Source organism: Mycena indigotica, assembly GCF_014461135.1.
Source record: "Mycena indigotica strain 171206Taipei chromosome Unknown Mind.scaff0007, whole genome shotgun sequence".
Classification (NCBI taxonomy): domain Eukaryota; kingdom Fungi; phylum Basidiomycota; class Agaricomycetes; order Agaricales; family Mycenaceae; genus Mycena; species Mycena indigotica.
In genome coordinates this window covers 73,778-96,254 of record NW_023503006.1, presented here as the reverse complement: position 1 = coordinate 96,254, position 22,477 = coordinate 73,778, and the positions used below count along the sequence as shown (strand labels likewise).

Here is a 22,477-nt window from a genome sequence, read left to right as displayed (position 1 = left end):
TCATCCTCACCAGCCGTTCCACTCGCCCTTTCCCAGCTTCCTTGCCATGTGATCACGTGATCACATCACACTCGTCAGAGACTTCAAGAAATCTCCTCCATATGACGGTCTGCGGCTCTATCGACCGTCCCTCAAGCTGTACAAGCATCCAACTATGGCATATATTTAGTTTGTCCTGGGCTTGATGAGCAAAAGCCCTTAATTGGGCCCACTTTCGCTCGCAGCACGACTTGGGCGTGGGGTTGGCACGGGGTTCGAAATAGGCAATGATATAAGAAGAGATCGTGTCCGGCTTTGAAGACCGTCGGAAGAGGCTTATTGTGAACGGGGACGAGGTACAAGTGCTTTCCATGATGGTTGTTTACATGTACAGGGCATGTTGTTTAGTACTATATGGGTTGATATAAGCGTCGAATACGCTTTCCGAGTTAAAGCAAGTGGTTAAAGACCAATAATCAGGGCTCACACACCATTGTTCAAGAACACGAACAGGGCTGCTGGGCCCAAGAGGTGGTGGGATGAGCAGGGATGATTGACGACATGACCGTCACCAAAGGAAAGGGAGAATAATCATAATATCTCTCGGCCACACTCTTGTTTCGCCAAATGACAAACGTGTCTGTGCTAGCCATTCAGCATTTAGTATTTACTCGTACGCTTGACGGGCTTGATTAGTCCCTTGGAATTCTCAAGTCCTCGTCATATAGTTCGATGCCCACAAATCCGACGACCACACCCAAACGTCTAAGAACTGAAGTATCACTCGTTTCGAGGCTTCTCAGGTTGTCTGCCTCTACAAAATGAGTGGCATAGATTGCAAAAACGGTGCGATTAAATCGAATGTGCCGCTTGATTAGACGCTTTATAGTTCCACTATCATAAACCAAACGCCGCCTCTTCCAACCCACTAACATTGTCGAGATACGAGCTCCACTGCTCCCAACTAACACACATCAGTCTCTTGTCTTGAACGAGGAAAAGAGACCTACTAAGGATTCATTGGCACATCGAAAGCGCTTGTGTCTGGAGGCAGCACCGGCCAACCGGGCTCAGGCACCAGCGGCTCATTGAGTGCAGCTGCTCCCGAAGTCAGCGAGAGTAAAACAGACGAGAAACAACACACCTTCCGCCATGTAAACGAGCTCCGGGGGCAGCATCCCCGGCACCTCGTCGAATTGAGCTTCCAGATGAGACGGTGGCTGATAGAGCGCTGGCGCCACCATGTGCCGGTGCATGTCCATGAACGGGAAGGAGGCGTTATCGCTCCCCTTGTCGAATGATGCGTAAACCGGAAGACTACCGAGCTCCGTCGCGTAGATCGGCATACGACCAATGAGCGTATTGGCAAAGTCCAGCGACACATCTTGGTTGGCAGGTTGCGCTATCGCTGGGGCAAACAGGTGGGTCGTTTCCGCAAGAGACCGCTCCAGTGCTTCCAACTGCGCATCCGCGGTACGCGGCGAGTCGATCGTAGACCCGGTTTGAGAGTCAGAAAGAAGAGTTTGTGCTGGGCTCGCCGTCTGCTCTTCATCTTCCTCCGTTTCTCGTGGCCTCTTCATCGCCGACTTGTGCTTGCTGAAGTTGAGCATGGCGGTGATGATATCACACGAGCGACCAGCAATCCTCCATCTGTGGTATCAGGATGAGTAACGCAATGCCAGACAATGTTACTTCGCATACCGTCGCTCGTACAACCGCAACACCTTCAAACAATTCCTCACATCCGCCGTTGCTCGATCAAAGTCGTCGTCGGATCCTGTCCTGGACCGGCCCGAATCACCCAGCCGCCAGACGTTGATGAGCAGAATGATCGCGGCGTCAAAAAGCAGGCTCTAAGTCTATGATCAAAGCTCCCATTCCACACCGATGAGAACCCCTTACAATCATTGCTGGCGCATAAATGACACCTCTGCCTCTCCGTGCTTGGACCTCGAGCACATGGCCAATCGAGCGGGCCGCATTGGCGCATATGGCCATCGAAGGGAACGAAGTCTGTCTTCCGTTTGAACTCGGAATATGGAAGATACAAGTGACGCACGTTAACTGTGGACTGCTTGCCAGGTCCAGCCACAAACGGTCGATGAATCAGAATTTGACCTGTTCATGGTGAATACGACGTGCTAACACATAGTAGGGACTTACAGTGGTAGTAGGTTGCATATCTTAGAGTAAGGTCAAGTATACTGTAGCGGGGAATGGGAAACACGAACAGCAAAGCTGACTGGTCCAAAAACACCTGCGAAAAGTAAGTGCGCAAAGTGGCCAGACTCGAGATCGTCACCTGATTCTCTTGCTGGGGATTCCACCTCACTACAAATAAGAGCCTATTCCGGAACATAGTAAAGTAACTTACAATGGGCCGGAATCCCGTCAATCCATTCGTTGACCGCCGAACTACCAAGATGTTAAACCAGTGCTGTCGAAGGTGACCTGATACATACTCCAAAGCGACTATATCGTCGTGGCTTGGTTCGTGCCGGTCCAGCGGGTACTCCAAGAAGTTAGAAGGCTATTTGCGAAATGATAGTAACAACACACCACTCGAGCTTGAATTTTGGTATAAAGGTCGATCAATCTAAAATACGGCGCGAAAAACGCATGAATCGATGGCTGGGCAAGCGGAAAATTATGTTGCTGTGCTTCAAGGGCTGCAGATTCAGCCAACGGTAAGCTCCAGTACTCATCGTCGAGCGATATCGGAAGTGGGGCAGTGAATCTTTTGTTCTTGATGAGCAATAGAAAGCAAGAGAAGGGTTGGCATACGTGCGGATGGTGGAAGCCCGGCCCTTGAATGTCGACATCAACGTCTCCCAAAGAACGAGGGTCCAGAAGGCGCGCTTGTAGAGCTCGACATCAACCGGTTCCAGGTTTGTCTTGTGATACCACGCCTCATGTTGCCCTCCGACTGCTTGTAGAAATCGAAGGCCGACACCAACGTGGAACCAGCATTCGTCGGGCGTTGAAGAGGCACAGAAGTAGAAGACGCCAAGCTATAACCAGTAAGCTGAGTATAACTGTAAAACGTAGTCGCACTATAAGTCTTTGTAGTTGCAACAACGACTTGGTCGAGTCAAGAGACGCGCTCATTGGCCGAATCTGTGCAAACCACTTCCAACCCGCGCTGTGTTCCGAGTCTCGCGGCGCCTCGTCAAGGAAAACACGCGGGTCGTCGCTGTACTTGCTGGCGACAGCACAGACACCAAGAACCACCTCACCAAATGCCCGCTCTGTCAAATGCCGATTGGATTCGAGTGACCCTTCGAACGATATGCGATGAAGGACGCCCATGATGGGATTGATTTGTTCAAAGTAGATGTGGACCAGGGTTTCGAGCAGATCAGGGTCGGGAAACTCCAGCGGTGGATACATGACGGTGAATCTTTCCCACTGCATACCCATTAACGAAATACTGGACAAAAAGGACAATGCGCACTAAAGGTGGGGTCCAGAACTCGGCTCGTTGCACCCCCAAGATGTAGACTTGGCCGTGGTGGATATGCTTGATGGCCGCCTTCATGAAATTTGAAGTGCTAGACGTTCCATAGTCTCTGTCGTTCTTCTTGTAGCCGGTATAAGGGTCGAAGACGTCGCTGACACAACCAGCAACAAGCGGGTTGTGGTACTCGACGACCATGCCCGTGGGAGGAGGAGGGTCCGGTGTTTTAGGGTCGGGCTGGCTTCGTAACTTGGTTTCGGCCTCCGCCAACTTTTCTTCCAGGTAGCGCGCGTAATGACAGACCTCCACAAGCATATGGTTGGATGTCGTCAGGTCTGTTGGTCGAGAGTACTCTGAGGACACAGCACCAGCAACATAGCTCTGTGCCGACTTAAGTCGGTCGGCTGACAACCCTCCCTCGTTTCCCTGCAGAAAATATCAGCAATAGACCAGCCAGCACACTTCATAGCGCACTTTCGCCCTCGTATGCATGCAAGCTATCCCAGCGGTGATGCAGTTCGTGCACCTGTTGTTCGGCATTTCTGCGCTGTCGCCTGGGGTTGGTGAGTGCCGATTTTGAGCTTAAAAAGAGGCGGGTACATCGAACTGAAGCATTTCTTAGTATGAAGAAGACGGAAAGGGCAAGTTACGCACTTTTCCTCCGTCTACAGGCGTCGCAGCTCCCCTGCAGCCTCCTTCGTTTGTTCGCGCCATTTTCATCTCCAGCGGAGCCGGCCATGACTGCGTAATCGAAGCGGCGATCAGAAATGTCACACTCGTCACTCACTGATCGGAGTATAGATTAGAACAACAACGTTAACTACAGAACCGAGATTTACGCGTCCTTCTTGGCCATGATCCAGTGGAACTTTTCCTCAAAGCCACCAACTACTTCGGTATCAACTTTATCAACAATCAACTTGAATCCAGCCAACTGCTCCTGCTTGAAGACCGCTCGGGTGCCTTCGACACCCAAACCGCTGGAAAATATAGTAGCCCCTGGCTTAATCCACTCGTCGCGTCGCACATCTCCGCTATCAAAGTGGAAGTTGGCCAAAAACCAGCCGCCAGGCTTCAACCACCCGTAAATCTTCTCGATCATCTCGCCCTGCTCCTCCTTGGGAAGGTGGAAGATCGAATAGAACGCGAGAACGGCATCAAGAGACCCAGCAGGAAAGTCCAACGTGAGCATATCGCCCTGAATAAATGCCTTCGCACCAGGAACGTGCTGCTTTGCGAGTGCGATTTGCGCAGCGGAGATGTCGTTGCCGGTGACGACGAATGCTTTCTCGTGCGAGACCAGGACCTGCGTCGCTGGGACGCCCGCTCCACAGCCAAGCTCGAGTATCTCAGCTTTGGCTGGCAGATCCTTCAACAAGTCGTCAATTAGCCCCATCCGAGTTGGTGTAGGGCGAGGGCCAGTCCTATTCCGCGGCATTGAAAACACAGGAATGTCTTCAAGAAGATGACCTACCAGGCTAAATACTCGTTCGCGACAGCATCGTAGCACTTTTCGTTTGTGGCTTTCTGTTCGAGGAACGTCGACATGGTGGTCAAGAGGAAGAAATGACTCGACCTGTCACGCGAGGACGATCTCTTGAAGAATCAAGATTTCCTCCAGCCGCCGCTGTGTTCCGAGTCTAGCGTTAGCATTGCATCGTTTGGCTACTCTCAAAATCTTCCCACGGCCCGTTCTCTCCGTCGGATCCGCCGCAATCCGAAATAGATTCACGTTTAGTAGGAATCAGGATAACCCCCAAAGTCCAACGCGAGTGAGCTAAGTCTATGGCTTCGTAAATGCAGTAGCCTCAACTGCGGTTATGATTAGAGCATGTAAGTATGAGCTCTGAGTCTCCATCTATCGACCTCTTCCTGTGGCCTTGCGGATTTGAAGGGGGAATCGGGCATTGATGCGACGCTGACAGAGCCTTAACGCGAACCCTAGTCTCTGAAAATACCCTTATTTGCATCACCAGATACCGCACCCACCACAAGAACTCCTTATTTCCGCCCCATACCGCCTTTTCGACCTCGCGACCACGCTCACGCCCAAGTCCCGTTGCGCGAAAAGTGCGCTCAACGGAAGCCTTCTACCCATCTTCCGCGGACCACACGAGATATATGCGATGGTATGATAGACAGGCAGCTTGAGACGCGGTCGATAGAGCCACAAGACGCGTGGTGGAGAAGTTTCGTGTCACCGGTCACGTGCAAGAATAGCTTTGGGAGAGCGGAAAAGGGCTGATGTAGGTGTGGGGATGAGTTGAGATAGGTGCAGGGGATAGAAAGGTTTCGGATTGTGCTGTAGATGCTGCACTAAATCGAGGATTCGACATGGGTTTGGGAAAGAAAAGATAGATCGATACTATCGAAGGACCTTGAGGTGGGTATTTGCGCGCGGACTACTTCAGTCCGGCTCGAAAGAGCCTTCCCAATCACGCGCCTTCGGGTCGCACTTGCATTTTCGCAGCGGAACAGTGGCGAGAGCGGAGACCCCCAATTTCGAGTAAAATCTGGATGATCACTGGAAGAGGCATTGTCGTCGAAACAACAGAAGGTTTCTGAGCCAAGATTAAAACACGTTGAAGGAGTCTGGGACCAGCAGATCCAGGATCTGAAAAACAGTCAGTAGCTATAGATATGGTAGAAGCACAGACACGCACCTTCACAGCCAGTTGTTTGCGCATGAAGCTCCGATTTCTTCTCTCTCATACTGGATTTGCGGCATGTCGTGAGCGAAGTTGACGGGTAGGGCATCTTCAACGGGTTCCAATGAAATGGATGAAGTAGACGAAGGAGTAGAGTACAAAGGCTTCGGCGAGTAAAAGTTCTTCTGACTGACGGCAATACCCAAATAATATCAGCAAGTTTCAGACTAAAATGGTCGTTGACGCAACTGGTGGCCCATGGTGTATCGGTCGCGCCAGTCAAGAATTTCTTCCAGATCCTACAGACAGATCCGCAAGTTTGCACTGGCGCTTGCTAGGGAATGATCTGCCGCGGAAGACGTCGACAAGATACTCTGAACCATCGATTGCGTTAACACACCTTCAGACACGCAGACCTCCGCCGGCCCAGCACAAACTCCTTCCTCAGCGTTTCTCTGCCATCCTTTGCGTACTTGTTCGCGCCAGCTTTGCGATTCAGAAACGGTTCTGAGTAAAACAAGCTCGTAGTCGTAAGGCAAAAGCAGATGCGCAAGAAGTATCAAACCTACTTGTAGCTGGCTTTCTCGTGGCATTGAGGCGCTAGTGGGTGGCGTAGGAAGCTGCGCCGTAGTTGGGGACGTGTTCGAGCATGACGCTGGTGGTCGTTGAAAGCGAAAGAATCGTCGGGTCACATGGCTCGGCCCGCTTTCTCCACAACGACGACCTTCAAGTTGGCCCGTACGCCTTCCTCCCGCTCGACGTCTGGCAATGGGCAACCCGTCCCTACTATCGGAAGTGAAGGCAATTGACACAAGTTCGTTCTTTGAAAGCTTCACTGGCCACATCGCTCATTCCTTTTCAGCGTTGTAGACGGTCTTCGCTTGGTCTCTGCCACAGTAACAGTTGTAGCGGCTCTCGCTCTAGTCTTGGATCAAAGCATGGGCGGACAAGCTTCAGCGCGGAGAGGTATATGTGTAGCAGGGAAAAGAAGGTGAGCGAAATCTCCCTGTCTTTGAACTTTTCAAACTAAACAGCCGCATCCTCTTCGTCATACGAAGTAATTCATCCAAAATCGGCTCCTAATCTCGCACGACCGCAACTCGGAGAGTTTGTGCGTCTTCGAATTGTGCTGCGACAGAGTCTTCAACGAAGCAAATTATATACCATCTACAAAGCTTTGCGGCTTCGGATGTAGCGCTATCGAGTGCGTGTGTGCTTCTTTATGTGCGGGGCTTGTATTCACTAACGGTATTTCCAGCTTTGTCATCTATTGCACGACATCCTTGGGTCCTTATTCGTCTTTCGCAATCGACTTCGCTCTCGAGGAATCATAAGCGAGTTTCAAAGACAATAGTCAGCGTACTCATCGCTGGTGCAACACTCAACACGACCCCTTGTCGCCCCACCTTTTTGTTTCCCAGTCGCGGATGTCTTGCAGACTTCAACGATGGCCTTGGCGGACACCTTTGCCCGAGCTCCTCGATCGTCAAAAATATCATGGTTACCAACGAGTTCGGGGTGTGTATGAGAACTTGGATGTAGACTTGGGACATGGGTCATCGAAACTGTCTCTGAGTATCCTCTAATAATCCCTAATCCGCCCTCTTTTCGTCAATTCATCGCCCCCCCTCCCACCTTATCCGACTTCTTTGCTCATTTTTTCCACACAAATAGTGAAGGTTCTCCAAGCTCCATGGTCAGCTTTTCTCACTTGCTTCTCCCCGCGTAGACCACTTCAAATGTCTCGGATGCCTTGTCCGCAATGGCATCGCCACTTTCTGCTGCCTGAAACATGACGAAGTCTCAGACTTCCCCGCATTCCGCTATCCGCCTGGCATATTGTGCTCGAGGTTAGATTGCCTCCACTGAATTTCTTACCCACTGAAACCTTTCGCCACAGGAAAAACTCCACGTCAATCGCATCGCCACATTCTGCTGCCTGAGACATGACGTCAGAGGACCGGTCTCAGACATCTTCCCCAAATTCCGCTATCCGCTGGAGAATCCCATAAAAGCCGCCCCCAGAGTCGACCATATCCTCAGCTCAAACCACCAGCGCATCTTAAACACCATCCACATTGACCAAAAACATGATTGCCTCATACTCCACCCGCGCTGTTGTTCCCCGCAACGGCTTCTTGCCATTAGGCGGCCGTCGTGTCTCTCTCCCCGAGACATTTTCACCATCATCATCATCCTCTTCATCGAGCCCATCTCGTCTCCGGAAACGATCAGTCGATATTGCGAAACGACTGGCTAGCTCTGTCGCTGCCGTCGTCCAACCCACACCCATGCCGCATGTCGAGCCCGTGTTTGGCCTGCAACGACGATCGCTGGGAGCCATCCCCATGGAGGACCTTCGCCCTCCAAACTACCTTCCTATGCCCCCACAAGAGATGCTCTTCCCGCGATTCGAGCAGGTTGCCCTGTTCAAAGCGGTGGGGCTATTGAGCCCAGAAGCGGATGTCAGACATGAAGTACTAGCGATGGAACCTTATGTCGTTTGACTGCTTGACGTTCACAACTACCCCATCTATCACTTGCTACTGAACATGTTACCATTGTATTTCTATTCAAGCATGAAGCATGTGCAATAACATTTCTCATTGGTTCCATGATTCAAATGTCGATGTCGAAGGGGTATATAATTCGAATGTGTGCTGGACTGGACCAGAACTTGTCACAACTTGAAGTTTCTCCTCGGGGCAGTTGGGGAGGCCCTTCGATCCAAATGTACTCAGAATATTCCCAGCGTTGACAACACCAGATGAGGAAAGGGCAGTCACGCGACACACTTTCCTTCCTAAACCACCACTCGACTCACCAACCACTCTTCCGACACTATAACCAATGCCCAATACAGGCTCACAAGACTTCGTTCTCGCGGCATAACGCCCGCGGCCTGTGCTGTTGTTGAGGGGCGATACCAAGCACCGTTCTTCAAGCTACTGCTAGCTGCGAGCCTGAGCTCGCCGGCGGCCAGGTGCGTTTTCCTGTCCCTAATCCTCTCCGATCCCTCACGCCTTTGATAGCACTAGAAAATCTGGATGATTTTACCTGCTTGCTAATGCTCGACAGAGTTCTATCGCTCACGAATTCTTGACACGCCAAAGTCCAAAACTCTTCAAACTCGATCTCGGGGCGGCAGTGGACAACTCGAAGCCCCACTCCGTGAACTCGAATTCCTCGATTAGAAGGACACGATGTATGGAGAGACGACGGTGCGCGGCATTCTGTCCGCTCTGTTTTTGCTTACTTGCTGACCCTCTCTGCAAAGCTGTCTATCTTCTATTCGCGAAGGCCTGCATAGCCCACGCATCAACCCCAATCGGCGCACGAGCTATTCAAGACGTGTCAGCAGGTAGGCAATGAGCAACTTGAATAACAAGTACGGAAATTCACCCATCGTCGTTATAGCAAACGTCGGTCTTCAAGTTGGTCGGACACTACCCCCACAAGCGGCTGCTTCCTAGTGCCACGCTTCGTTCACCACTTTATCCACTATGAAACATCCTGTACTCGAAAACTATCTACATACTCCCAACCAACTCGGTCGCTTTTTGCGACTTCTCCAATGCCGACAAGAATTTCAATCCAACAGTGTCGCACCAGACATCGCGGTTTGGCGGAGGTGGAAACCGAGTCTCTTAGACTCCGTTGTCTTGAACTCGCCGTCCACCATTCTGATTCGAGTGGACAAGATGGGCCGCCGAAATAGCGACAAGGAATCTCCTTAGACTCTTCAGACCCTTCCGTTTTTCAAAGGGAATCTCCCACCATCCCCATTTGTCACGGTCTCGGAACCGGCCATTATATTCCAAACAAGCAATACGACACTCACAAAACCGGCTCGGGACCCATTCTAGGTCTCATTCGCATTTTTCGGTCATACCGTTCTCGAACGAGCTTAGCAGAGTCTGAATCGCCACCTGCAGACCGAGGGCTGCTCGTTGGGTCGGTGGCTGGCTGTGCAACGACAAGCAGAAGATGAAAGTGTTGTTTGGGTCCTTGGGGCTTGGGAAGTTGGGAACATCTCAGCGCGCCATTGGAGCTGTCGCTACACACACTTTTACTTCTGTCTCGGTCATGGCGTAGGCTTGCTAATGCAGCTCTGTCTGCGAGCACTTGTAGACCGGCGTTCTTCAAGGTCGATACTTATACTCTCTCAGTGAAGGTCATGTCGGCAGCCGGCTTCCCCACGTTTATCATTCTTGAAACTTTGAGTACTATTCGAGTTCTAGTCTATATCGTGCAATTGTATCCGAATAGCAAACTATTCTATCGCAATACAGACAGTCTCTCACCACATTGCTTTCATACCTGAAATTTCCTTGAAACCCTCCCATTCTGTTGCGGCCTCTGATGTCGTCGTGTCCAGAGCAACACCGTCGCCACCCGGAATACTTGTTACGAGCTCTCTCCATCTGTCGACTCCTTCCTGTGTTTGCCGTCTGAGCTTGATGCTATGGAGTGCGGGCAACGACGAGAGTATATTCATCCAAACACGAGTTTCTCCCTCGGATGATGGGGTCCAGCTGTCCAAGTACATCGTCCCAACTGAGCGCCAGACCCGATTTAGTGTCCTTTTCGAGTTGCCGTTTGCGATGTTGTCGTCCCCATGATGAGATGGGAGAATCGATGAAAAGGCTGTCAGTGCCAGGGGATATTCACTAGCATGCCAGGCGAAGATTACCTCGCGATCATTCAGTGAATTGTCGGTATCCTGGGAAGGGAAACGGAAGCTGATATCGACGTTTTTGCCACCGAGGCCCGGACCAGAGGCAAACCGTTCACCGTGGAAGCGGAGGTGTGTTCCAGCCGCTGGAGCGGAGAAGTGTGACCTGAGGACAATATCAAGGCGGCTACCGATTGAGTCAGGAGGATCCCAGTACTCGATGCTGCAGCGAACGAGCTTGGGGAGGGTAAGCAAGGGAAGGAGCTCGGCCGCGACGGGATTCACGGCAGGGTGGCTAGCACGGATCGCAAGGTAGCGGAGATGGGGGAGGATTATGGGCTGCGCTACTAGTAGAAGCTCATCCTGCGAGTAGGGATTTGACAGTCTGCTAATGATGAGAGTCTCGAGCTGGGTGGTGGCTGACAGAGCGTAGAAAAGCGCGTTCTCGAGGTAGCAGTCGAGGATCAAATTGCGTAGTCTCGGGCCAGTGTGATAGAGAAGAGACAGTGGAGAGTCAAGCTCCAAAAACTGGAGACTGGGGTACAGCGGTTCTCTTTCGCTTCCCGTCGGCGTTGAGTAGGCTTCATTGATTATTTGCGTTATCGACATCTTCGCTAGGACGGGGAACCTGCCGCGGAGCGCTCGGGTTAAGGATTCGTGAGGAAAGTGCCCATAAAGAAAGACCTCCTTTATGCGCTCTGGTGCAAACTCCAACACGGCGGCGATTCGTTGGTGAATGGTCATTTGTCGCCGAGAAATGATGAAATGGCTCAAATGACATTCCACAATCAGCGGGCTGGATTTCGAGCGGCGCAGGCAAGTCTGCACCCATGTCGGCGAGCAAAAGTTGACTTTAGACCAGAGTAGTGGCATTCCGAGCGCGATTTGGCGCCAGTGAACACAGACCTCGCTGCATTCGAAGAACGAATACTCCAGCGGCTGAACTGCTTTCACGCACACCTCCATGAAGATGTCGGCCAGGACTTCCGCGGGGAGCACGTGGATTGGCGCCTGAGACTGGTCTCTGCCGCATCGACTGAGCATTTTGGTGTCGTGGACATCGTCTTGCACAGCGGCATGCAGCATAGACACTGTAAGCTCCGGCCCGGGCACCACACGAGCCGTAGCTTTCAGGTTGTTTGGCGGGAGTATCGCATGTAGGCCTTGAACGGTAGTCAGTTCTATGGGCTCGAAAGGATACTTGCATACTCTTCTTGACCTTCTTCAAGGCCTTCATGGCGGTTGGTGCAAGACAAATCAAGACCGGCGCCGACGACCAAAAAAGGAAATGGCCTCAGCCGCCGAAAAACGATGGCTATTTCTAAACGGCATGCAAGTATTTACAAAGCGATGCTACAAGTATACGGGAGAGGAAGCAACTTTTCAAAGCAAACGAAGGAGAAAGAAATGCGTATCGTATGTCTGGATTTGTGGGGCTTTATATCGGTCGTCCAAAGCGGACGCTTTTAAGGGCATGCTATTCAAGTACGGCGAGCACGCTTTGTCTCGCCAGACCCGTCGCTCCATGTCCGCGGGTCACTCTCCTCATCTAGCTCCAATTCCTCCGAACAGCGTTTGACTGGGCTAGCGCCGGGCGGAATCTTGATGACAGGAGGCTCTTTTGTGCGAGCGCGCTTGGGAGCAGTTGTAGCTTCCTCCTCAAAAGAGCGTTTGCGTGAGACAGAGCGGAGCATCAGCCGCGGCTTGGTTTGCGCAGCGTAATCTTCATACTCGTAGTCGGTGAATGAATCCAAACTGGACCGCTCCTCGTCCTCCGAAAGCTCCGCTGCATACTGCAACGCCTCGTCCCATAACGGCGCATCGCGATCCAGAAACTCTCCGTCTTGCTGCTCATTATCCTCGTAGACATTGTCATCCGAAACAACAGAGATCACAGTCTCAACCCCATGCTCCTGCTCTTCTTCGGGGATTTGGACCACGAAAGGCCCGTTTTCGGTGTCGTTATTAGCATGCTCGCGGTCGACCCATTCACGTCGTTCTTTGGCGGTAGCGTTGTCAGAAGTAGGGGCCGTGACTTCCTGAGTAGGCTGAACAATAAGCGCATCAGCCGCGCGAGCCTGTTCTTGAGCAGCGCGAACACAAATCGTGTAGCGGCAATGGTAGAGAGGAGCACAGGCTTCTCGCCAGACCTGTTGGTAATGTTAACGTTGGCAGGTTCAAAGCGAAGAGCACATACAGATCGCAAAATGTCCTGGCTATAAGGCAGAAGATGCTCAATTCTCTCCGGCACGTCAGGAATTGAGTGGAAAAGCTTGGTTCCGGACCGGGTCGACAGCGATAGTTATCGACGACTTTTCCAAGTCTGTTGTCGCCAATGTAGATGTCGATAGCGTTGGACTCCTGTCTTCGAGTCCTTCCTCTGCTCGCAGATTTCGTCTCTGTTCGCTCCAATCGACCCCGTCAAACCATACCCCCTCTTCCTCCCTCAACTTTTCAATCACATCCTCCAGCGTTATGCGGGTAGCGCGAATAGCGGGGTCTGGTATAACCTTCTTCTCGTTTTCGGCATCCGCTTCACATGCATCCAAAGCACATTCCATAACAAGCCTTCGAACGACATTCTTCATCGGCGGGAGGAGCAGTATGCGGAGTTGGCGGACATGAGCGGCATGGGCAAGGTCCGCAAGAACAAGATTGGGATGAACCGGGTAGGCCAGGATGTACCTCATGCACCGGGTTGAGTGTAGAAAATCATTCGATGAATATTCAGATGGTGAGGAAGTTATCGACCACGGTACTGAATGAGTTGCGCGAATACTCGTATCGGGATGTTCTGTTAAGGAAAGAGGTTAACCATACCGCTCGATTCCAGCGAGAAAACTTGACGAACCTGTCCTTTTCACTCGAACGGGGTCGTCAACATCGATAGCCGCCGCCCAACTCCCATCCAGTATTTTCCCTCTGACCCAATCGCCCGGAGCAAGATCTATGACATTCAATTCTTCCTCTCACTCCGAATCCATATCTTCGTCGGAAAAGTCGTCGCCCTCAGCGAAAGCGACCTGTCGAAATGGGGGAGTTAGCCCATGCATAGGCAGCAAACACAGCGGTGGTAGGGTGTCTGAATCTGTGGAAGGGAGTTGCCGGCAACAAGAGCCTCGTCGAGAGGGCGAACGACGTTGAGGGAGGTCATGAAATTAGTCGGAAAACAGCTAAGTGCCTGTTAGCAACGCGAGAAACATGCTTCAAGTCAGTTTCGGCTCACGAAAAAAAAGTCCATCCCAAATAGGCAAGTAGCGACGACACTGAATACACCCCCATATTCCACGTTCAAGATTTTGCTTGCGTGCATTACAGAAGGTTAAAGTGACCCGCTGTAGACGACAAGAAGGTGGTTTGCGGTTGATATGACCGATATGTCGCTGCAGCAAAGGTCTATGGTTCCACAAAGAGAAGCGATCCTTAGAGTTGGTAAGTATGCAGCTAGCAACAAGTATAACAAGGTCGACGCACATATATCATGGGAGGCCCGAAGTCTGCTACCAGCACATATGCCTGCAGCCGAATAGTGTTGACGGCGTTTTGCCCGCGACCGCCAGGCCCTTCTCCATCCCTTCAGCCTCTGCATTAGATGTGTCGTGAGCAACAGCACGTAGTTGTCCGCCGTCGGCGTATCTCGTTGCAGATAGGTTGCGGAGTAGAGGAAAGACAGCCGAATAACGATGGTGGTGGTTGCGCAAGATCCGATAGCTGGCTCAGAGCTTTGAAGTAGAAGATTTGCTTTGGCTGAAGACGGGATTTGAGGTTGAGGGACGTGCAACGATGAAGTAGGGAGCAAACACACTTTCGAGCCTAAAGTCTTGACTCGTGCTTCAGTCCTCCGCCTAGAGGCTGTAGCAGACCGTTCCTATCCCTATGTGGGACCCACTGCAGCGCTGGGTGGTGTCCTTGTCGTCATAGAGTTGCCACAGTTGTCGAGTTTGGTGTACTTGGGCTCCCTGGTCGAATACATCGATGCCGGCGATAACTAGAAAAGCTTGAGCTGAGTGATAGAGTGAAGTAGGTCGTTAGGACGCTACCACAAGGGTGCTGAGGAGTCTGCAGACTGGGCACGCTCCAGGTGGTCGTCGTGGTCGAGAAGAAAATTTGGCAGCATCACATGACACGGCTTGGGCTCAAAGCAAGGCACGTCGCGACTCGCCTTACGCTCCCAGCTGTAATTACCACATCGAAGCTCCTGGGCCTTTCGCGCCAGACATGTGCTCCCAATACGTTGTCTACCTGAAAAAAATACGAACCCTTTGATTCTAGAATCTAGATCTATGCTCCCACTATAAGTAGCCTTGGTTATAATGCATTACTTCTAGCCAGCTCCATCACCACCGCATGCAGCCCCATCTCCTCCTCAAGCTGCGAAGGACCCATATCAGCCTCGGTCAAGCCGTAAAACAACAACCTACCTCTCTCCGCCTGACCCGGTCCTCTCTTCCCGCGTCCCCGCCAAACACACGGTCCATATCTTCGAGTGTCACGCCCGCTGTTTCGGGCACCGTATATGTGGCCCACAGATAGGCCGCGAAGCAGGCTGTGGCGAAGGTGAGGAACGTCCCGCTGGAGAAGTTGTTAGCGAACGCTGTCGGCAGAAGAAAGGGCATACGCAGGTGAGTATTCCATCATAATTGGTGTTATGAGCCCGATGAAGACTGTAGCTGGTTATGAGACGCAAAACAGTAGACGGAATGACGGACAGTTGTTGCTCCAGTTGGAGGCGGTCGATAGAGCCACGCCACGGCCGCGCATCGACAACGGGGAGACCTCGCTCGGGAGGACCCATCCAATGGGTCCAAACGAGACGCCGTATGCAAACGTAAATGTATAGATTGCACTGTGAAAGTTTTCAGAGGGGCTCAGGCGGAAACGAAAGAAAGCCATACGCAACAGCGGTCCATGCGGCTATTGCATGCGAGCTCCAGTCTGATTGGAATTGCATTACCTGGTCGGCAGTCAGTATTATATGAAAGAAAGGACGGTAAGCACTGACGAGGACAGCAATGATGAGATGAGAAGCCGCCATAAACGAGCTACCACCTTTTTCGCGTTAACAGCACAGATAGTAGACGATGCAAAAGCAACCTCTTAACAAAGGCTTGCGTCCTGATTGCAGTGTTAACAGAATATATAAACGGAGTCAAAGAGACAATCACCAACTCGGTCGATGTAGATGACAGCGGGTCCAACAGCAATGAACTGGACAATTCCAATTCCGCCAGAAACAATCAACGAGATAGTTTCGCCTTTGAGCCCGATACTCTTCACAAGGGTAGGACCGTAATAGAGTAGTGCATTGATTCCGCTCCATTCTAAGAGTCATATCAGTCAAGAAACACTAGATAAACTGTGACTTGCGTTGGAAAAACATCATAAGAACCCCCACCAGCGTGCGCGGGCGGTATTTCTTGGAGAACAACTGCCGCCACGCTGAAAGCTCGTTCTGGGTACCGGGTTTAGGCGAATCCGAGTCAGATTGAGAAATCAATGCTGCTTCGACACGCATTTCGAGAAGCTCGATCTAAAGCCAGGTTAGCGACAGACCTCGAGAAGCAAGATGAAACCTTTGTAAGCGCGTCATCGCGACCGCGCAGCTTGAGCAAACTAGCTTCTGCTTCATCGTATTTGCCTTTCAGCACAAGCAATCTGGGCGAAGCGGGAAGAAGGAATAACGCTCCGCAAGCTAGAAGGACTCCGGGGCCGATCTGGACACCAAGCGGAATCCTCCATGACGCCGAACCTGGGACTGGAGGAGAAATTGAGTATGGAGTCAAATGAAACGACCACCACATACTATTTCGCGTGAAGAACCCAATCCAGAATCCGACAACAACTCCAAGGACAATCGAAAATTGTTCGAGCGCAATGAGCGAGCCGCGTACTTCGGGCGGACTGATTTCCGATATATAAAGTGGTGAAAGCATGCTTAGAGCGCCGACACCAATGCCGCCAACAGCGCGACCAATAAAAAGGTCTACGAGTGTTCGCGCGAATGTTTGGAAGAGCGCGCCGATGTTGAATATGACTAGCAACGATATGAAGCTAGACGGACGGAGGTACTGTGGACATACCACAGGCGATGAAGATGGAATGTCGGCGGGAGTATCTGTCGGCCAAAACTCCGAACGTGAGAGCGCCAACAAGGGCGCCCAATTCAAGAACAGCAGCTGAAACCAGTAAGGGCTAGCTATGAGCGAAAGGTAAAGCACGCACTGAGCGCGCCTTTCTGCAGCGGTGTTATTGGCCATCGGCCCACAAAGTCCTCCATTACAAGTACATTGGCAATCTAGAGAGAAGAAGAGTTAAGAAAGGTATATAAAGCGGAACGTTGGGACACACCACACCCTGGTCATACCCAAAGCTCAGCCCGCCTATGGACGCGAAGACCGCACACAAGAACGCGTAGTAGTTGTGCCACAGTCCGGCCAGGCCGGGAGGGCCATAACTGTAAGTGTACGATGAGTCTTCAGCGACTTTCAATCCAGAATCCGCGTTCGTTTGAAGGGAAGGGAGCAGGCGGCTATGTGCTGTGATGTCCTCGTCGGATTCGGGGGGGAGGAGAACAGGGTCGTCGTTGGGAAGGGGTGCATAGTTGCTTGGCTGGAAAGAGTCAATGTAGGTTGACATAACGGAGCTGTTGCTCACCATAGAGCTGGGATTATAAGATCGTAGCGTTGCTTAAGTTGTCGAGGAAACGGAACGGGTTGCTGGCCGCGGTATTACGGAGTACTGAGTACAATGTTAGGCAGGTCCGTTGTGAATGAAGGGAGAGAGGGAGACACACGATAGAGAAGAGAGATATGTATAAGATAGCGAGTCGTGAAAGCAGCGGGAAGACAGTGTATCGCGGTGTGACCACTTGTGACACGAAAATATCAGGGGTTCTTTCTCCAGCCACGACACATATCCATCTCGACATCAAGATGGCCCAGATGCTCATAAATCCCTCGTTTCTCACTCATAATCATCCCCCTGCTATTGCCTCACATGTCCGCTACCCGTCCGACTCTTTTCGCTTTGCTTTGCCTACTTGGCGTCGGTTGGCACTGAACCGCTGGTCCTACCTTGGACTTCGAGCGTAAAACGCGTATTGCGGGACCGGGAAGGGCTGGAACGAGGCTATTACCTGTGCAGGATATTGTTCGGTTGGCCACAAGGTGTGTAACTTTGATCTCCCCCCCCCACTCATTTGCTAACTTTTCTGTAGCGGCAAGCTTTCTCAGATATGCCTCCAGACTAGAAAGCGAACCTAAGAAGACCTCTTTCCACAACATCGTCGCCGCCATTGGCCATGAACTACTACGATATAGCCCTTCCTCACCATTTCGCTAGCTTGCTGGTTGCTGCGTTGGAGCTATACCTGTATCCATCGTCGACGGGTTTTTGGTATGTTTTCCAGTCGCTGGCCGTATACACAGACTGACTAGTGACTCTCAGCTGATTTTCCGAGCCGGTACTGTTAACGACGACGGTTCGCGGGCGGAAATTCCTTCTTCGTGCTCACGACCATCCTCAACTTTATGCCTAGTTCGCTAATGGCCAGACTAAGCCATACCTAGGTAACGAAGCCGATTAGGTAGCAACGACAAGTTCTAATAAGTCATACAGTGTTTTCCTTCCGAATACCGCCTTTCATGCGGCTCTCACTCGTCTGTGGGCAAATTTGTGCCCTGTCTGGTGCTGGACGTGCATCTTGAACGCGACAGCATCTCTTCCTCGCGGTTAGCTCCTTCGCTTCTACGCATTACCGTCTCCATCTGTTCACACTTTGGCATCGTGCTTTTCCGGTCTGCATTTCGATCGCTCGATGGACTGAACTATATCCGCGCATGGTCGTGTTTCTCGGATGATACCAACATTTCTTTTGGTCGTTTTTTCTGGTCGTCGGGATATCTTCGTAGCCACGTAAGCTCTCGTTTCCCACATACCCACAGCGTCTAACAACGAATAGGGAGAGTTGCAAGCTCCTTATTTGTGGACGACGTTTCGCATGCGGAACCAAGTCTGACAACGGAAGCAAGCACATATTTGAAGCCGACTCAATTCTTCCCCTTTTCTCGCACCTGCCTCTTCCCAACATCATCTTCACACTTCCCAGTCACAACACAAACCCTGCAAATCACCCAAATCACCATCATCATGGCTGCCCAACCACGATGCCCTTCCCAGTACCTACCCGACTTTACGGGCCAGGTTTTTGACCACCGCTACACACTCACCGCTCTCCTCGGCACCGGCTCGTATGGCAAAGTGTACAAAGCCGTCGACAGGCTGCGCCTGCGCCACGAGCCTGAGTTTCTCGCCATCAAGTGTATGGAGCGGTGGTCGGACGTTTCGCCTCAACGTCAACTACAAGAACAGGAAGTCCGCCTCCACAAACTCGCCGGCTACCATCACAGGACCGTCTCGCTCCACCACCACTTCGTCTGTGGAGAGTATCTGTTCATGGTAATGGAGTTCGCTGAGACCAACCTGTTCGCTGCTATGGTCGACCTCGACCTCTTTCGTCATAACGTGCCGCTCATCAAGGAGTCGATGAATCATATCCTCGACGGCCTCGCGGATATGCATGGCATCAATATCTTTCACCGAGACATCAAGCCCGACAACTTGCTCTGTAATGCGGACGGCACAAATATTCGCTTCACTGACTTCGGGCTGTCTACTCGACGGGCTGTTTCAAAGCAGTTCGGTTGTGGGTCGAAGGGTTACATGCCTCCAGGTATGCATACCATCCGCGTCTTAGTCATATGTCTCCTCTTATTCTGTTGCAGAAGCGCTTGATCCGGACCACCCTGACGCATTGGCCGGCTACTCGCCTAAAGCGAACGACCTATGGGCCGTCAGCATGGTCCTCGTCAACTTTATCTCTTGTCGCCTACCGTGGGTGGCTGCTGAGTACCACGATCCCGCTTATAGACGCTTTATCGACAACCGGGACCGTCTCCTCCGCACTCTCCGTCTCACCAACGAGGCGAACGACCTGCTCAAGCGCTGTTTCGATCCAAATCCACAAGTTCGGCCGACGTTGGAAGAGTTTCGAATAGCGCTCAACAACATTGAGCAATTTACTGTCGACCCGCCGGAGACCGTCTGCGACCCCGGTGCAACGCCTCGGCCTAGGCAATCTCACATCATGCCCGACATGTTGCCTCTCCCAGCTTCCCAACTGGCCGAGCTCATTGCGGAGCCGGTGTCCACCAGCCCTGACGAGTCCTCGTCTTCAGTTCCGCGGCCATGCGACTCAACTCCACCAACGTCGTTCGTACCGTCGTCGTTGCCGTCAAATCCTGCTCCAACCATCCCTCCTCGGGAAACTTCCAAACGCCCTCTTGGGCGTCTTGAGAGTAAACCTCGACCCACATATTACTCGCCTCCACCGAATCCTGCTGGTTGTGCTGTCGAGGTCCCCGTTCAGCATCTCGGTCGCCAACCGCCGCCGCGACCGCGCCAGCGTCGGTCTTTCCTCAAGTCGCTCGCTCGCAACTTGGGTTTACGCCGGGTGCGTGGCGAATGAATGGCCACTTGGTTTTCGTGTTGCTTTCGTCGTTCTGCTTCTTCGTTTTAGACTGCTTTGTTGGTTTTTTTGTTTTCGTTGGGCCCTTTTTAACAGTTTACACATTTATAATGCTTCACAATTACCCTTACTTCTTTACTTCTCACTGGAACTGTTTACACTTTCACAACTTTCCAAACTTTATTGTACTTTGCATTCACAATTCTCGCTATTGTACTATCCATTGACGGACGACCTAACCATGGAACACTTTTTACATACACACCTAACTTCGTCATTCCACTTCTTCGTGTCCCTTTGGACTATTTGCTTCACTTGATTGGACTATTTTGACTATTACCTTGTACTATTTTTGATAGGATACCATAAAAATCTACCACCCCAAAGTTGCGGCTAGTTATCCTTGGCGCCAGCCCCTACGCACATCCCCTCTTCCTCTGTCTGCTCCTGTTTGCCTCTCTTGTTCAAGTTTCCGACCGGTATTCTTACCATTCTTGTTCTGGACCTTGCTTCGACTCAGATGCATTTATAGCGCTTTCTCTTTTCTCGAGATACCGGTGAGTGGAAGTTGGTGTTCCGTTCCGCTTAAGCCTCTCGTGCTCATTGTTATCCAGATGTGTTTCATGTGCCTTACTTCTTCTCTTCCAAGATTAATTAGCTGACAGATTCCAGAAGAAGGCATCAAAAAGCTCAACTGCACAGATGACATCGCAGGCTTCGCACCAACGCGAGGCAGCGGAGTCTTTAGCGCTTTGTGACTTATCTGGGTCACAGTTCTGCCTCTCTTTTGTTCCACCACATTCTATCTCGCGAATGGCTCTCTATGGTCTGTCGCCGCTGGGTCGCGTCAATTCTGAGGGAAGAGGCGCCGATGACCAGTGGTATGTGGGTAAGTCGACGCGCGATCTTGCTCCCAGCCACTTTTGTTATTCGACAAGGTTCAATGTTAATCCTGCTGGTTCCAGAATGCATCTTGCGGGCACGCCGAAGATGCTCTCCGGTCACTGCACCAGGAGGATTCAGACCTCTGCGGGACCCGCGTTGGGTGCGTGCTTCCCGCTAAATGATTGTCGTGCTGAATAGCTGAGCGGAGTTTGCAGGAGTATGAGCTCAAGGTCTGGCGATCAACTCCCCAAGTGATATATCATACTTGCTGAAGCTATCCAGTGGGCGGGCTACGACGACAGCGAGAATAGGCAAGTTTTCTTAAGACTGATTTTGGATAGGGCATCTGTGACCGACTGTTTAGCTGGGAGCCTGCTAGCAGCTTGCGGGCAGGCTCCAAGGACCTCCTCCGCCGTTTCTGGAATAGCGTCGCCAGCAATACACGGCCCGGGCACTCGCCGTACTTCACCCTCACAGCAGGTACTATCGTGGCCGCGAGCGCTGAATGGATCGGTGGGTCGTCCATGTTGGCAGTCACCTCGGACTGATACTTGTCACTGTGTAGCGGAAGAGAAACGAAGATTCGCAAGTTTGATAACGAAGAGGGAGGTCGAATTGCAGAAAGCAGAGCCCAAGGTGTGCTGCTTACTCCCTGTTGTCGCACTGAGGTTCATATGCATTCTTTCGTAGAGAACTTGGCGCTACGAACGTGGGGGCTGGCGACTGTACTCGGTGAGTTCGATCATGTTCGCGCGGTTGATTTTTATGGGCGACAGCCTGGACCAGATGATCACTTAGGCAGCGGCAAGATCCTTCAGCCTGAGGATGATTTGAACGTTCCCGATGACGCGACGCTGTCCTCGGTAAGCCACTGGCAGCATATCTGTTTATTTGAGCCACGACAATCCACAGGTCACGAACAGCCGCTCTTCCACCCCCATCTCGAACGCCAGCTGTGGGTCGTTACTTCCCTCGCGGGAGTTCCCCAGAGGGAAATGAACTCGCAACGAGAGGCTATCGGAAACGCGCCGGCTCGTTATACCAACCGAGTGAGAGGAACCTTGAAGTTCCCTCCCTGAAAGACTTCCCCGAATTACTGTATTTCACCGCTTTGCTCTGCTGTCTCACTATCTCGCTACTCGCTACTCGCTACTCGCTCTGTTTGATGTACTCCAAATCTCTGTTACTCCTCCCCCCCCCTGGTATTTGTACTGCGTTTCACACCAAAAATGTAACATATTTCCTCACTGTAGAGGTGACCAGCCTGAGAAGAACCAAATCGAGAGTCGAAATTAATGAAAAATGTA

The 22,477-nt window shown here is 51.7% G+C and overlaps 5 protein-coding genes across 5 annotated transcripts; 1 reads left to right on the top strand and 4 right to left on the bottom strand.

Moving 5' to 3' along the window:
- Positions 1–876: 876 nt before the first annotated feature.
- On the bottom strand, positions 877–4,175 carry MIND_00800400 (uncharacterized protein; the record flags this gene model as incomplete). Its single annotated transcript, XM_037364683.1, has 17 exons — positions 877–943; positions 990–1,077; positions 1,124–1,629; positions 1,681–1,832; positions 1,882–1,992; positions 2,039–2,097; positions 2,143–2,162; positions 2,211–2,310; positions 2,354–2,394; positions 2,442–2,491; positions 2,539–2,716; positions 2,764–2,990; positions 3,034–3,387; positions 3,434–3,862; positions 3,911–3,990; positions 4,037–4,042; positions 4,091–4,175. 17 exons carry the CDS (start codon positions 4,173–4,175, stop codon positions 877–879), a joined length of 2,553 nt encoding a protein of 850 aa, XP_037217925.1.
- Positions 4,176–4,271: 96 nt separating this feature from the next.
- Positions 4,272–4,996, bottom strand: MIND_00800300 (uncharacterized protein; the record flags this gene model as incomplete). Its single annotated transcript, XM_037364682.1, has 2 exons — positions 4,911–4,996; positions 4,272–4,860 (listed from the first exon to the last, which is right to left on the bottom strand). Exons 1-2 carry the CDS (start codon positions 4,982–4,984, stop codon positions 4,272–4,274), a joined length of 663 nt encoding a protein of 220 aa, XP_037217924.1. The 5' UTR covers positions 4,985–4,996.
- Positions 4,997–10,384: 5,388 nt separating this feature from the next.
- Positions 10,385–11,996, bottom strand: MIND_00800200 (F-box domain-containing protein; the record flags this gene model as incomplete). Its single annotated transcript, XM_037364681.1, has 2 exons — positions 10,385–11,922; positions 11,969–11,996. The coding sequence occupies 2 exons, from the start codon at positions 11,994–11,996 to the stop codon at positions 10,385–10,387; spliced, it is 1,566 nt and encodes a 521-aa protein (XP_037217923.1).
- Positions 11,997–15,067: 3,071 nt separating this feature from the next.
- Positions 15,068–17,395, bottom strand: MIND_00800100 (MFS domain-containing protein; the record flags this gene model as incomplete). Its single annotated transcript, XM_037364680.1, has 14 exons — positions 15,068–15,130; positions 15,181–15,331; positions 15,378–15,423; positions 15,469–15,605; positions 15,655–15,713; positions 15,762–15,808; positions 15,854–15,874; positions 15,925–16,080; positions 16,220–16,289; positions 16,333–16,514; positions 16,563–16,793; positions 16,840–16,935; positions 16,982–17,054; positions 17,108–17,395. The coding sequence occupies 14 exons, from the start codon at positions 17,393–17,395 to the stop codon at positions 15,068–15,070; spliced, it is 1,620 nt and encodes a 539-aa protein (XP_037217922.1).
- Positions 17,396–18,907: 1,512 nt separating this feature from the next.
- On the top strand, positions 18,908–20,285 carry MIND_00800000 (Protein kinase domain-containing protein; the record flags this gene model as incomplete). The annotated part of the gene is made up of 2 exons (XM_037364679.1): positions 18,908–19,490; positions 19,543–20,285. 2 exons carry the CDS (start codon positions 18,908–18,910, stop codon positions 20,283–20,285), a joined length of 1,326 nt encoding a protein of 441 aa, XP_037217921.1.
- Positions 20,286–22,477: the final 2,192 nt, after the last annotated feature.